Below are 17379 nucleotides of genomic sequence, written 5' to 3' on the forward strand. Positions count from 1 at the left end.
CAGAGCTGCTTAAATATTAAATTGATGGGCTATGGCGACACACACAAAAAAAACAATCTTCTCTTATGGATTTTCATCCAAATCCAAATGGCAACAATCGGGTCAACAAAATTGTCGAGGGATTTAAAGTTTTTAAGCTCCATGCAAATGTTTCAAATTTAGGGAAGATTCACTTTGCATTGTTGGAAAATGTGTTTGTCAAAACAACACATAAAGAGTGAGTCAAAACAGAGAGTCCAAACAAAATTGTTTTTCACTGGTACAATAGTTTAAATTTCAGAGGCGGAGGGATCAAGCAATTTTAGGACTTGCTTAAATAAAAATAAAGGACATGCTTAAATAAAACATATATATACAAGACTCCACTTTAATATGGTATACATGAGATTGAACTCAAAAACATGACTTTACAAGTCTTATCCCCATTTGAAATATTGTATTTTCAAGAATGCCATTTGTTTTGTTTTTGAAAGAAAATATTTTTTATTGTGTGCTTGTGAACCTGGCAACCCACTTGGATGCTATTATGCGGAGTGCATAGGCCAACTCATGAACCAAGTATTACGGAGGGATCTCTGAAGATTATTGTATCTGGATTCTAGGATTGTTTTTTGATGAAATGGAGAAAAAGAGGACAGCATCACGCACGGTTTATCACAAAAGGACAACAGATAAAAAAGGATATAATTTCATCTCCCACTACAAAACCCACAACAAACGTACATCAACTTCACAACATTATCAAGTTGGTTAAAGAGACATCGCTCCAGAGGGGGTTACATCATTCTGTAAATTGGCTGATTGGAAGAGAACACCAATAACATTATTATTATTATTATTATTATTATTAATAATAATTATTATTATTATTATTATTATTATTATTGTTATTATTATTATTATTATTATTATTATTATTAGTAGTAGTAGTATTTGAACACTCACTATTCGTTACAGCGTAAAAAAACATATATACATAAAGTTCCATTGTCCACTGATTCATAACCTCAGTGACCCATTCAAATCACTTTAAGTTCAATGTAGTGGGCACATTCAATGAAATGAAAGCTAAACCTGTCTCAGTTGGTAAAGAAAAACATGCCAGTGCTTCTTATGTTTAGCAAAAATGATTAAAAAAAAAATGCATAATCAAGCAGTAATATTGCCTTTTGCAAATCAAACAAAAATGGAAAGTGATTTTAACATCAACTATACAGTAGTGGCCTCAATGTGAATCGTTTGCAATGCTTTGATTCAGCTATTTAGGCACTTTAATAATCAATTGCAATTCAACAACATTTGCCCCTTGGGTTTGACATACGAGCATGTGATGGGGGGCGTGGGGGGGGGGGGGGCATTTGTTTTGCACATCCTGAGAGCCCTCCGCATCAGAGCCCCTCATTCGCTCTCCTCCGCCAGGCTCCCAGCCTCCGACACAGGCAGGAAGAGAAGCTAAAAGAAGGCGAGAGAAAATAATCAAGCATCGGTGATGGCGCCTGCTAAAGCTAGATCGCTGCTACTAGGGATGCTTTGGCTCCTTTTGACAGTCCTAACGGAAAATGCCCGGTGTCTGAACGGCGACGAGGACCAGAACCAGGACACCGAGTGTAAGACGAAGAGCGTCACCGTATCCGCGCTGCCTTTTTTAAGGGAAAACGACCTGAGCATCATGCATAGCCCGTCGGCCTCCGAACCGAAGCTTCTTTTTTCCGTTCGAAACGATTTTCCCGGAGATGTCGTGGTAGTGGACGACCTAGAAAACACTGAGCTTCCATTTTTTGTCCTAGGTGAGTTCTTGGAATATACTTTGTGTAGCTCAGAGGCTGCTAATGATATGAATGGATTGAAGCTTCTATGTAGCAGCAATGTTTTAAGCTTTGGCCCGCTAACAACAATACTTACGACCATAAAAAAAAAAGAAAACAGCGCACAGGACTTCAACAACACGCATAATGCATAATCTAACGTAATTTGCTGCAATTGTGACGTCACTAATAGCTGTTAATGGTTGAAGTTTGAGTGTTGTTATCTATTACAGTGGTGTGCTAAAAATAAGAATCATGTTGCCCGCTTATGTCAATTACAGTCCACTTAATATTTCAGTGCATATTAAATTTTCTTATTGTCTTTCATTGTTAATTCATTTGTGTATGCATGTGGCTTATTGGTGGCATATTCACTTATTTGTTTACCTCACACGCACGTCAGTAAGATAGCTCAAGGAAAAACGTATTAAATTATATTGTTTAACTAAAACATTCGCCCGCTGTTGTTGATGCGAAGATTGAAACTGATGGAGAAAAAGTTAGCTTGGCAAAAGTTTGCTAGCTGCTGTCCAATGGTACTGAGCTGCTGTCCATGGTGCTGAAGTGATTTGATGTCATGTGCGTCGTTGTCCATAGCAGCTGCCTAAACCGTACACGTGTCATGCTTTCCACTAAAATGGAGTGTATTCCTGATTAGATTAATGTTATTCTCATTGAAAAATAGTACTTTTATATTTAAAAAATAAGGATATTTCTAAGTGACCCCAAACCTTTGAATGGTAGTGTATACTAGACAACTTTAAGTTTAGGAATGAAAAACTGTATAACACTGTCAGAAATGTATTCATTTAGCAAAATGCTAACGATTATAGTTGGAAATTTTGCTTGTTGAGGTGTTTTTTTTACAGCTCTTGTATTAAATGTCTTTAGATTAATCAGGAATCCAATCAAAACAAACTGTCAGGGGTGCGTGAGGATGAGGACACAAATGAAAACTCTCCCACTGTGCCTCCACTGTCAACAACAAAAAGTGATTGTGGTGGTTTTATATTTTCTGAAATAATCTGATACATGAAGTCTCTGATTTGTGTGCGAGCACCCTGGGATTGATTCCTGCTCATTGGTAGTATGCATGTGGGTGTGACTGGTTGTCTGTCTCGATATGTGCCCCGCGGCAGGCTGGCGACCAGTTCAGGGTGTAGTCTCACTTTCACCAGCTGATGAATGTAGAAGTATGAATGAATGAATGAATGAATGTAATGTAATGAATGAATTTAAATGTAGAAGTCAAAATAAAACTTCTAAATTGAGGAAACATGTGTCTAACCTTTAGGACAATATAGTATTGCTCCAAATGTTCGTTTACATTCCTATATGTTTTGCGTGTTAGCACGATCGCGAATTAGGATCTTTCTGCTAACTCATTAGCCTGCCCAGTACTTCTTGTTGGTGACCGTACTTCGCTGATTTCACTTATCGTGGATGTTTTTTGGAACCAATTATCCGCGATAAACGAGGGATTACTGTATAATGTTTATCTTGCAAAAATGAGAGTAACCTTTTTAGTTTTAATTCCAAATTTGGGAGTGACAGAGAATTCTGAAGGAGGCCCTTTGACTGACGGTACAATTCAGTTGCAATGCAGGAACTTGTTAGTGTTTGCATTGTCAGGAAGACCCCAAGACTTCTTTCCATCTTTTGTAATTTTATATAATACATGATAGTGATCAATTAATGTACTGTACTGTAATGTTTTGGGGGTGTGAGAGGACACTGAAATGTCTGCATTAAATGCACAAAGGACAGGTAAAACAAACAAACAAACAAACAAACAAACAAACAAACAAACAAACAAACAAACAAACAAACAAACAAACATAGGTGAAATAGTTTATTGATGATTAGTGAAGGACGTATTCTTGTCCTAGTTATTTTAATATTTATATTGTGATGTCAATGTGTGAATTGTTCTGGCCAAAATGTATTTGTAATATACTTGGAAGATGTGACAAAGACGTACTAGCCACTTAGTCACTGTGCTGTTCAATCTTCTTTCTTCCAGACCAACAGAATTCTCATACCCATAGGTGAAATAGTTTATTGATGATTAGTGAAGGATGTATTCTTGTCCTAGTTATTTTAATATTTATATTGTGATGTCAATGCGTGAATTGTTCTGGCCAAAATGTATTTGTAATATACTTGGAAGATTACAAACTGCCTAATATTAAAACAAATCAGGTTCATACTCCAAATATATAGACAGCAGGCAAGCTTTCATGGCTGATTTGATAATTTAACTCATTCACGTCTATAGCTGCCAATGACATTGAATGAGTTAATGATTACGAATCAGTATACATAATTTGCCTGAAATTATGCAGATCTTTATGAATTTGGGAAAGTAGTGATGTGTTTTGTGACTGACACCTGACACAATGTGTGTAGCAGTGGACAAACTCAGCATGGTAAGGAGATGCTTTGACATGGAGGGCTGGAAGACATGTCTCCGGAGTCAGAGAAATTGAATTACGGTAGTGGTGATGTGTTGCCAGGAGTCGGTGTGGGGATGGACCTGAGAATGTATTAGTACCTGTTTAGGTCATTGCCTCTGTGCCCTGAACAACAGGATTTAGTTGTAAGTCTGGTTAGAGGTGATAAATGTCTCTGCAACAGGGTCCAGGACAAGCCTAGAAATATTTTGACGTGGATGATTTACTGAAGGGTGTGATTTAGTTGTAAGACCATGTAGAGCCCGGAATTACATAGAGGTTGAAGATCCACTCAGTATTTTCTTTATTTTTAGTTCATCATAAAACTGAACTGAAGTGTATCTACTTCTCCATGGAATTTTTTAGACACATTGAAAAACTGGTTGTGTTATTTTGTTTATTTAAGCATTTAATTAAGATGCTAGCAACTGAATATTATTTTCAATAAATTTAATGTTTTGTATTCATACATTGAATCAGAAGTTAGAACGTATTTTAAAAAAGGCCTTCATTGTTGCTAGGCATATGTGACAGAGTTAAGCATCCTGCGTCAATTGTTGAGAATACTAGTGGTATTGTTGTCAGTGTACAAATACAATGTGTACAGAATACTGCAAAAACAACAACAAAGCTCAGTTTCACCTCAAAAAGATCCCCACTTGTGGATAAAAAGCAAATGTAATTTATAACCTAAAATTTAGCTTCCTATTTAAAAGCCCATTTATCTTGCTCATGAATTAATTCTGCTTCATGTGTTTGCAGCCTCTCATCCCGCTGACCAAAGCTATAACATCACATTTTACAACATATTAGAAAGGGATTTAAACTGATTTTACAACATTTAAATTGTAGTTAAGCTTGTAGCGTGCTGATATTAATACCAAATCTTTTGTAATTACAATCATTTATATATATATATTTATATATATATGCATATAGTACATCTACACACAGTGTGTGTGTGTGTGTTTATAAATGAGCATAATCAAGTCAAGCATCATCTAATGTGCAGACGAAAGACAAAAGCAACGAGACAAATTCAATAAAATAAAACAAACATTTCTTAACATGCTCAAATGCATTGTCGTACGTCTGGCTATATTCTGGTTCGTGGGTTAAGTTTTCCAAAGAGCGGAGTTGTCGGCCATGTTTTTTTATTAGTTTGTCGACCTATAGAGGATCAAAGCAAAAAGTAAGCATCATCTGTATGCATGCTCACATGCTCCAGTGCTACAGACAAGAAGCTGGACAAACAGTCTGACACTGACTGAAAAAAAACTATATTCTTACCTTTAAGATTTCCATCTCGTAATTTATGGTGCACCATGAACATGCTGCCTTTGAGAGTTTATAAAGTAAATAAGAGGGAAGATTGAGGAATCTCATTATTTTGTGCACACGCAAGGATATGGAAAATCTCTAGGGTTGAAAAATGGAGGAAAAGATGGCTATAGGTTGGTTCATTTAAAAGATGCATGCAGCAACATTCCCAAGTTGAAAGCAGTATACCAGTTAGTTAGTTTCTCCCTGTAATGCCCTTATTTCATCAGGCTGTAAAAAGCAATACATCTTAATTTTATACTGTCATCCCAGACTGGCCTCGATCTGTCAATTTGCCAACCTTGGGGAGAGGTGTTAGTGACAAAACAGTAGTTCAAAGGCAATGCAGGTCCATGGCCAATCATTGCCTTGCTGACTTTATTTTCCTTTAATATGCAAATATTAAATATATATTATACTATATATAATATATGCACACACAAATACAGACTCGCACAGCCTAACCCTAGAGTATGCAGATCTTTCCTTTAACTGGCCCCACAGGAATGGGCAATTGAATGTGCAGGTGTACGGGGATGTGCGGTCAGTCGCGTTTGCTTATGAAATTTCTCCATTCAATTATGGCCTGAAAACTCAATGATACATGACATTGTGGATTAATAGTTGCTATAGGTTTCAACAAATACATAGAAACTTTAAAGAGGGAGTCAACCCCCAAATCTTCATTGTTCTGATTGGTGTTTTTTTTGTGGAATACGTATTAAACAGGCAACATCTACCTGTTTTTGTCCATCTCAGGGGGCGGGGCGGCCATTTTACCACATGCTGTCGACTGTCACAGTTGCCAGGTCTCAGTTCACGACCGATCACAATTCACCAGACCTGAGATCTGGCAAATGTGATGTCGGTTTCAGTCGACAGCAAGAGCCAAAATGGTGACCCCCGGATGTGGTGAAAGTTTTGTGAATTTTGCTGCTTACCTCAATATATTCCTCAAAGGCAATGTTGATCTGAATGCCATGTTTAGACTAGTGGAATGACATACAATGATAAAGAAAAATGTTGGGGTTTATCTTTAATTAAGAGAATGTCAATCCTCACCCAAAAGGGCGTTTTTCCCCCAAAAAATTGGCATCTTTTTTATTTATATCTACAGCTACAACCGGTGCTTTAATTTTCTCTGCTGTGCAGGCAGCACCTTCTTTGATTAACTGACAAGTTTAAGCCAAAAATATCCAGTAATTAGCTCACTCGTACTGAAATTTTGAGATTTCCTCAAAGTGGGGTCATTGTAATTGCTGTAATGTTTCAGTCACTTGCTCTAAAAAAACTCAACTTGCCCAAATTAAACATGAGAGGGCTTGTCATACCTGACAAGGTCTTTCTCAAGTAGAAGTGTACATTGTAGGAAGCTATGAATGTCATATTTAAAGTATATGATTTACTTTCATGTAATCTCATTAACATTATCCAGTCTAGCCAAGAAATATGTTTTTTTTTTTTGGGTGTTGATTGTGCCGGCTTGATGTTTGGAACACGCCTAAAGCAGCACATCAGTCTCCCTTTGGCAACTCCTGACCTTGTTGTGTCAATCTAACTTTCCAAATCAAGCACAGCTCAAAATAGGTCATGTACTTTTTTTTTCTTTCTTGACTTTACTAATAAATAAACAAATTATATATATATATATATATATATATATATATATATATATATATATATATATATATATATATATATAATTTGTTTATTTATTTATTTATTTATTTGGATTGTGTAGCTTCTGTAATTTGATAGTATGTAGATAAAAAGGATATTTTCTCTTTTAACACAATGTCAAGACTGGCCTAAGGCTGAAACATGGGCAGTGACAGGCAGCTGTGAAAGTGTCTTGTACATCAGCCCAACCCTACTAAAATATTTACGTGAGCACGAGTTTTAAACTTTTCGCAGTTTAGTTGCCCGAGGATCTTTTCGACAATAAATCAAGCAGGCTGTAAGAAAAGAGAGAAGAGAAAAATCATTAGCAGGACATTTTAGAAGGAAGGAGTGGTACAATATGAAAAGAGTTTACTGCATGATACATGCCTCCTGGTAGATAAATAAAATGCATCCCACTGGACATCTTTCATAGGTCTTCTTTGACCTCTTATTGCATGGGATATGTTCGATACGTATAATAGACGTCCACCCCACAATGGAAAAACATGCAAGTCAGTTTCACAAAAGCTTCTCAATTGCTCAAAGCTGTGAATGTGAAGGGTAGTCTCATAGTATTTGAATAAGTCAATCTCTTTCGATTGACAAATTGGAGTCATCAACCATGACAGCTGAACAGATGAAGTCTGCCGTTTCAATTGGCAAATTTTGTCTCCCTTTGGTCGCGTCCATTCAATGACTGACATTTGAGAATAATGACTTAGATAACAGCAAATTACACGAAGACCAAATTAGCGAGACACTTCTAACCACTTTGGTCTGAATTAAATGCCCCTTGTGGTCTATGCCTCTTATTGGATGTTTTGGATTTAACAGTCAACATGTCCCTTTGAGGTGAACATCTGCTGCTCACGTGTAAAGGCCATAACAGAATTGAGAGGGTGCATTGTTTGTTGAACAATGATTCATAACACCGCAATCACTGAATGAATAAAAATGGCTCATTTGGGATTATTCTGATTCAGTCATCTTCAGAAACACTAGTATTTATTTAATCAGAGTTATTCAGGGTATCAACTGTACTTCATTCTAATGTCTAATTTTGTAATCTTTGTATATATAGAAACCAAAAGGTACCACAAATGTGTAATTCCACAAAAACAAAGTGCGAATATGGGGTAATGATCAAATTAAATAATTAATTATTGATTAAACAATAAATTATTTCATCAATGATGGTAGAATGCTGCAATACACTCAACCGCCCAGGGGGCATCGTGTTGTTGTTTTTTTCCATCCAGCCATCTATTTATCGCTTATCTGTGGTCGGGTCGCAAAGGCAGCAAGCAAGAAGCATCTGCAGCTCAAACTTCCCTCTGCCCGGCCACTTCTTCCAACTCTTCTGAAGGGATCCCGAGGCATTATTATTATTATTATTATTATTATTATTGATCTAGATAATGTACTTTGCAAAAAATAATCAAACATGAAACATGGCATGAAAAATATACAGTCTCTCAGGTTCAGTTTTTTTAATGGCTGTTCAGTAACATGACCTGACATTAAGAGTTTCTGCTGTCTGAATGAAGTGTCATGTTGTGTTGGAATATGCATATCCATGATGAGGGATAGTTCTCAAGCCCCTGAAGACAGAAACCAATGTCTCCCTTCAAAATGGCAACATAAGTTTCTTGAAGATTCTCGAGTTGTGTGCAGGAATGATTATTGTGACGTGTGACAGTGTTAAAGATTGCCTGAGTGGGATTTTTGTCCTAAATTTGCCATCCCTGTTGTCATTGTTTCTGTTAGATTTACAAACCTACTGTTTTGATGTGCCATGTGCACTAACAGATGCTATCGTCTTGGCCCAGAGGAGGAAGACAGATGACCTGTCTTCTTATCTGAAGCTGAGAGATTGCATTTTTTTTTTTTCAAATCTGCACTTTCTACTCCAGTGGCCTGCACCTGAGCAAGACCTTTCTCTCCCTACACTGTCGGGATTTTGGTATTTAAGGCAGAGAGGAAACATTTAAATGTCACTTCTAAGGAGGAACATATAGCCTTGCAGTAAAGAGTAAAACTCACTTCCCTAAAGTCAGGCCACATATTGCAAATTCAAATATTGCTTGAGGCAGGCGGAATTAACTTTCGAAGATCTAATTAGCAAACATAAGAAGGCACTTATAATTCCCTACAGAGCTCTAATAATATGACACAATCTTCCAGCATTCTTTCTGGACATTATGCCAGCACTGCAATTAAACTACAGCTTTTTTTTATTTACAAGACCATCATGTTTAATTAATGTGTCTACAATTTAGAAGCCCAAGCTCATCTCAAGAAAAGAACAGGCGTTCTGCTTAATTACTGCAGAAATGAAATTTTAATAAAGCCAACAGAAGAACGCGACACGCAATCAAGCCATTAAGTAGATGAAGGTAATCCAGCAGGACTGGAGTAAAATTTGAAATTGGTTGTGGGACTAAGAGGTAGAGGTCAAGTATTGTGAAATTTGCATCCTATGAAAGCTGGAAAAGATGCAAAGAACAGTCACAACTTTTATTTTGTAAACATAATTGTGAAGGAAACGTTAAGCTGTTTGTTTATTTTTTTTGCAGCTCGGCATCATGCCAACAAAGAAGGAATCATCTATGGGCTACGATTGTTTATGAAACATGGCTGCTTAGTATGCAGCATGCAGCTCTATAACCTGATGGAGCCTTGTCAGACCAAAATCTATATATGCACTCTGATGAAATACAAAAAAATAAGATGGATGGTCAGGTTTGGCTGGACTGTTGGTAAACAAATAGTCTTGAAAGCTTGAAAGCAAACATATATTTACATGTAACACTGAATTATTAGCTGTCCAGAGACAATAAATAATTATTCAAAATGTTCATTCTGTGTTGTATTAATTTAATCAATTATTAAAATTAAAATACCTTCCTTAGGTAATCTATTTGGAACAAAAAAAAAAACATAGTTAGAAAATAATGGCAGCAATTTGCCGATTATATGAATACGTTATCAATATACTGATACATTTTCAAATACCGTATTTTCCGGACTATAAAGCGCACCAAACTATAAGGTGCACCTTCAATGAATGGCCCATTTTAAAACTTTGTCCTTATATAAGGTGCACCGGACTATAAGGCGCACCATTGATGCATCATGTCAGATTTTTTATCCAAATCAAATCATTCTCCATTTTATCTTTTTTATTTCAACTTCAGACGCAACAAATTACTTTATAATCACAAAATAATGATCCATAGTCTTTTTGATTCATGATTCATAGTCTTCAGCGGGCCACTTAAGATTGATTTTATGACACAATGCTTCGGCCCAGTTTAAATTTAGGAATTTGGTCCAAATATAAGGCGCACGGGACTATCAGGCGCCCTGTCGGCTTTTGAGAAAATTTTAGGTTTTTAGGTGCGCCTTATAGTTTGGAAAATACGGTAATTGGATGTCTGGCTTTTTATGACGTGTCCAAGCACTAATGGATGGATGGTTGGCTGATAGAAACAGAACTCAGTTAGAGAACAAACTTTTTTTACACTAACCCACCCTTTGCTAGCATACGCACGCATGCACATTTGATGGCTTATCACACATTGAGTAATTTTGTTTGTAGCAAGATCATCGTTGTCTTTTGTCATCCCGCTTAATAAGCAATGCAGACACCAGCAGTCAGAATGTCTGATTATTAACACCAATTAGACATCCTGATCCTGTTTTGAGCAGCTCTAATTGGCTCAAATAGGGCCATTTATGGAGCTTGCCTCATAAGGTCATTGAAACATAAAGGCCAGTCAATGCTGTTGGTCAAATGATTAGACAAGGTTTGATGGGTAATCATTCCAAGCGTATATAGTCACGGAGAGAGTGCCAAATTAAATGAAGGAAAATCACAAGTAATTATATTCCTATGCAGAAGGGTTTGGTAAATAGACTAAAATACGTTGACACCATCAAAGTCTTGTTGTCCACTTACTCAATGTCATGTTCTTGTTCTCTTGCAAGTGTTCATGCATCCAAAGTTTCTCCAAAAAGTAAAGGTGCACTGTCATTGTCAGGGTAGATGCCAGAGACAAGCTCAGCTGGAGCCTACCTGATGACACACCTCCACGACCAAGTGGGGGTTCAGTATCTTGCTCAAGGTTACTTTAACATGGTCACTCGGGATCTGACGACAACCACTCTGCCACTTGAGCCACAACGCCCGGGGATGTAAATGTCTGTCTTTCTTTCTGGCCACTGCAGGAGATTACTGCATGCATCACAGCTGGTTTCACTGCTGTTCCTTGATATTTAATTTGAAGTCTTGGTTATTATCCGATGCCATTCTCCACAGAGGTTTATTTGTGTATAAACAGATGTAGCATTTGCATAATTCATCTGCAGTTTGTTTTGTAGATGGATCAAAATAATCACTTGTTACAAGTAAATCTGTCTACCTGCATACAACGCAAGCTATTTCCATAATAAAGTCAACTTGCTGTCTTGAAAAAAATTGGCCTTTTCCGGTCAGGTTTTCTATGCATTTGTGAAGTTTAATGGAAATAAGTTTAGGCGGACAAAGTTGAGTGAAGCTCGTAAATTTGTTGCTGAGGTACTTTATCTCAAGTTGCGGTAATTTCTTCAAACTAGTGAAGTTAAAACTTTTCTTGGCATTATGTTTTATGTGCCCTCACTAGATTAAACATGGTATTCTGATTAATATTTGGTTTGTGGAATATGAATTATGCAAAGAAAATGGAGGGCTGCCTTTTTATCCCGTGCTGACACCTGATTGCCACTGAAATTGTTGTCGCAGTGCCTACAGAATGAGCTTGCAGAAATCACATGACCAAACCCAGATCACAGGTGAACTGTGACATTTGCAAGCTAAGGCACTGTGACATCAATTTCCATCACCAACAGTTACAGGGCAAAATGACAGCCCCCTGCGATTGCTACAAACTTAACTAAAAGCTGGGTGGGGGCACATCGTTATTATTATTAAAAAGCACATTTTTGACTTTTGCTATGAACACCTTCCACATCTGGAAAAATGTTGTAAAGTGATACCGAAATGACATTTCTGGAAAATGATCATATCTTTTCACATTTGCAGTTATTAATAAATATGCAGCCTTCATTTCACCCCAATCTCAATCATCCGTCTATTTATCAAGTAAATATAGAAACAAACAGCATGTGGATTATAGAAGGGATTCTCACATTAGAGAAATCCATCCATCCATTTTCTGAACCGCTTATCAATTTGTTAAATGTAGACCAAGATTTGTCCATTTTTGGGAGGAAAAAAAAAGAAAACAAAAGTGAGTATACAGTATGATTCTGACAGAGTGGGTGGTATCTATTTTGAAGGAGCATCCTGCCTTGCAGCTTTTGTCAAAACTGTCAAAACCATGATACTGTACTGGCCAACACCAGTGAAATAAAACACAGACCAAATACAAGGTTGTTGACATTTTGCAGTGTGCTTGTGATCTAATTGTTTGCTTAATATGTTTAGATATGGTGGGTCTGTGTTTGAGCCTTGGTATATTTTACCATGAGATCGGATTAGTACTTCCACAATTAGTCACAATCTTTGTTTCAATATGCTGCTGAAATTCATTCAGTGTAATTCTAAAGCTAATCAGTGAACAGTTGAGATGGCTTTTTTTTTTCCCCAGGAAGAATATCCTCATTCCACCATTTGTTACTAAGCCAAGGTTGTTAATTTTAAGGGGATTTGCTGTATTTCGGCTTATATTTACCACCTTTGGCAAGAAAAACATCTCCTCATAAATTGCTTTGCTTTTGAAAATAAACCACAATTTACAGTCCGCCATGTTTAATCCATGATGCAATTCAGTTTTTTAAATAGCAACGTATATCTAGCTAAAAAAAAGTCTCAAACTATTCGGCTCTTTTGTCATGTATGGAAATTTTATCTTATTTTGCTCAGTACTCACTGACCCGCTCTAGTTTTAGGCAGTATTGTAAAATATATCTGAAAGTGATATTTCAGCACATGTATCTCAACAGAAAATAACTTTGGTAGACTGCCCATTTTTAAACGGGACCACTCTGCCTTTTAACTGATGATTGCTTGTCTACAACTGTAGACAATTGTTAATCCTGGTACCATTATATTAAAAAAAAAAAATAATCAAATTTATTTTAAATGAAAGCGAAATGAAAAGCCTAAAGACATTATTTCATTTTTCTTTGGAACTTTGTTACGTTATAATGAAAGCTAAAACATGCTCGGGGTTGTCAAGCTCAAATAGACTAAATTAAAATGAAATGCAAAAGAGATTGCCAATAGACAATTTCTGTCTAACAAGCTGGCTATGGTCCATTTAGGGCACAGTATGTTCGATCGTCTCATTTATTACAGCCTGTCATTTGGTGAGAATGGAAACTTGGATTTGCCTTTTGCTGCTTGTCAGTGTAGTTATTGAAAATCACCTTCAATTTGCACCAGATTGCGAGGTCCAAGACACTATGTTCTGTCAGATGTGGTGCCCACGCCCCGATCCATTTGAGATGATGCGATGAAAAATGGACTGAATAAGGCAGTATATCGGAAAAAGGTATTACAACGCCCTCATTATACACGGACTGCTCCTATTTCTTGTCTGATTCCAAGCATAGACACAGAAAAGTTTGCTCTCCAAAAGTGCTTTATACTGGCTTTAAAAGGCTTTGATATTTTTTCCTATACAGCCTGAATGATTTATTTGCTCTGTCTGCACTGCCCATGAAATACCTAATATCAGTGAGAGTCACGCATCTGTTTTTCGACGAAGGTCACGTTCCTCTTTTGTCTCGATCCATGTCAAATCACATTGCACGCTTTAGAAATTGCCCATATGGAAAGATCCTTCTTCATCGTGACTGCGACACGTAGTCTTTCCAAAGGCCAACTTTCACAAAACGGGCAGAGAAACGTCATTCGTCTTTATTTTGTTTTCACAGCTTACACGTGAGTGAAAATGATCAAAGCGAACCTATTTCAATGGTCCAAATGATTTAGACACATGAAATAAGAATAGAAATATCACTTCTTCAACCTGCTTTACCATGCCTTGGCAGTCTCCAGGGCTGGATTTGGATAGCTGACCCCCGCTCTGAGAAAAAAAGGATCAAAAAGAAAGCATAACAAGAAATTTGACACAGTTTTGATGCACAGTGTTTGTTTTCTTCATCGCGGCTATCATAAGACCCATGAGAGTTTCTCCAAAAAGTTTTGTCCTGAGCCTCCTACTTAAATTTGTTAGTATACTCTAGTGTCAGGATAACCGATTTGCCAACAAAGCAAAAGGAAGAAAAAGAAAAGCTCCGCTGCAGGCTCGAGCAAAGCTTCAATCAACATTCTGGGAGCTAGTTGACATGCAGGGTGTAGAGGTCCTTGCAAAGTTATTGAACTTTTCTCTTCAACCATTTTCCCTTTTCACCAGCAGCCTTTTATATTACACGGCTAACTTCATTCTTTCCTTACCTGCCCTTTCTCTTTTCAATACACGGAGCTCAGGTTTGAAAAGACCCACTGTCCTTAAATTGGGTTTTGCTGGTATGCGTGGCTAACGAACCCGAGCCGCTATACGTTCGTAGCAACATGACTGGGATTCAGTTATATCCACCGCCAAAAGGCTGAATGATGATAAGTTCATTGTTGTGCCTCCTGTGTGCTCCAGATAAACCCACCCTACTTGTCAGGGGCTCGTCACAGCAAATACGACATCGGCAACACGGGGCATAAGCTTGTTACGCTGGACAGGAATAGCGCAACCGCCGAGCCACTCCTATTTCCCAGAGTATTAGTTAGCATTTACCAGCCTGATTACGAAGGCTGCAGTTAACATACTTGTTTTACACACTGGTTTTATGCACCTGTGTGAAACTTATTTCCCACTTGAAAAAGTTTATACACTATAAGCAGAAACTTGGCAGATAGAATTCTGCAGTTGCTGGAAAAGTGGATGGCAAATCCTTCCCTTTTTAAACTTCTAATGCTGAAGTATTTCATTTAAACTACTATTGGTGATTGTAGCCTTCTAAAGTATTGATGCTGGTACTTGAAGTACCTTTCACCCAATATACTAGCAATTCATGATTAGGCCTTTCTGTTGTACGCAAGGAGACAAATTCATGCCATTAACAAGAGCATCGCAAGAATGTGCATTTGCTGTTTGTTTACTGTCGTGAATATGGCTTTAAGATTGCGTATCTTTTTTTTTTTGTTTTTTGGTGAAGTTCTCCATACTGTCTACAAATAGTTGTTGACGACATTGAGGTTACTGGCATTGTCTAAGATGCAAGTTGGATTTTATGACCTCATACCATATTCCCTTATATTGTGAAATAGCTGTCACTCAGCTAGTATAAAGCAATAGTCCTGTGGAAGTTTATTTTTTTATTATTCTCATCTTCCCTCAGCCAAGTCCGTCAATAATTCTGCTGATGTTGTTTATGCCCTGCTGGATGTTATGGCAGTCAATGTGAAAGGGGCTGTTGTTCACTTGCTGTTTTTTTGCCTCCTGGCTTTGTTTTTCTCACTTTCATCAATTCTGTTAGTGTGGGAAAAAAAAAAGAAAAACTTACGGTAAGTGATGTTACTGTGCAGGGTTTAAAACCATTTTTATTACAGTATACATTTACTTTAAATCTTGGTTTGGGCCTAATTGGAAATAGATTTAGTTACAAACTGCATAGAAACTGAGCATGGAATCTGTTGGGGATTTTGGTCCCGTTTCTGATATTATTGGAAATGTCAAAGTAACACATTTTTGGAATCTTTGACTGTGTACTGCTTGCACATAACAAGAAAAATGAATATATGCAGTGCATAAATCTAGGTAAAAATAATGACCAGTTAAATTATATTGTAAATCTAATTATCTCGTGGGTTGAGAGAATATATTTCTGAATGTTCTCATGTTTTTGATGCCAGTCTTTTATTAAAATGCTGCCCAGAGGAGAGTTGTGCTTCAGGGAAGGTCAGTGTGGATGGAGCTCAAGTTCTCATAATATTTGTCTTCACACCACAAATGATATTGTGTTAACCAAGACTGCTGGATGCACTGAAATAATGCTCCTTGTTTAGCCTCATTTGCATCAAGAAACAATTAACCATCAATCAGTTCCACACAAGGTACGAAATTCTCAACGCTCAATTAATCTATCCATCCATTATATATGCTGTAACTGGTTTTCCTATTTAATATTATGAGATGCTGACTTTTAAATTAGTTCTATACGATGTGCTGGGTAAGTCATTCACAAGGTAGAAGCAATAACAAGACATCAGATTTCCAGTGAACTATAAGGTGTACATGATATAATTACGTGATTACAAAACTGTATCTTAAAAGTTGTATTTCAACAAATTCCAAATGTATAAAAGAATTAAGTACAATAATGATAACGGTTTTTGCGCATATTGAAATGAAGTAATATGCCTATACCGTATTTTCCAAACTATAAGGTGCACCTAAAAACCAAAAATGTTCTCAAAAGCCGTCAGTGCGCCTTATAGTCGGGTCTGCCTTATATATGGACCAAATTCCTAAATTTAAACTGGCCCGAAGCATTGTGTCATGAAATCAATCATAAGTGGCCCGCTGAAGACTATGAATCATGAATCAAAAAGACTATGGATCATTATTTTGTGATTATAATGTAATTTGTTGCATCTGAAGTTGAAATAAAAAAGATCGAGAATGATTTGATTAGGATTAAAAATCTGACATGATGCATTAATGGTTTGCCTTATAGTCCGGTACGCCTTATCGAAGGACAAAGTTTTAAAATGGGCCATTCATTGAAGGTGCGCCATATAGTCCGGAAAATACGGTACTTGTATTTGGTGGAGAAATTGCCCATCTCACATAGGGGATAAATCACTAATGCCTCAGCGTCACAGTTTGTGTGGAGCAAATAACGGCGATAGAAAGCTGGAGTAAATTTGGCGCTCCTCTGTTGAAGCATGTTTATGACAACAGTAGCATGGAGATGTTGACGACGACAAAAAAAAAGGAGCATTTTTTTATTAACAACAATGTCTTTACTTAGACCAAAAACATTGGAAATTAAAGTCCACAATATAAAATCTTGGTAAAGCAAAATTGTCAGTGTAGCAGTACGGAGTGGGCAGAGGCTGTCATTATGTAATC

General features: G+C 37.1%; 1 protein-coding gene across 1 annotated transcript in view; it reads left to right on the forward strand.

Annotated features, from left to right (window-relative positions):
* Nucleotides 1–1489: 1489 nt before the first annotated feature.
* The window catches only part of astn1 (astrotactin 1), a 130444-nt gene continuing 114554 nt past the window's right edge, over nt 1490–17379 (forward strand). Inside the window, exon 1 of the mRNA XM_085930295.1 lies at nt 1490–1787. Within this exon, the coding sequence (XP_085786421.1) occupies nt 1490–1787 (298 nt within the window). The remainder of the gene's footprint in view (nt 1788–17379) is intronic.

The sequence above is a fragment of the Syngnathus leptorhynchus genome, chromosome 14, assembly GCF_054491065.1.
Source record: "Syngnathus leptorhynchus isolate UIUO chromosome 14, UIUO_Slep, whole genome shotgun sequence".
Classification (NCBI taxonomy): domain Eukaryota; kingdom Metazoa; phylum Chordata; class Actinopteri; order Syngnathiformes; family Syngnathidae; genus Syngnathus; species Syngnathus leptorhynchus.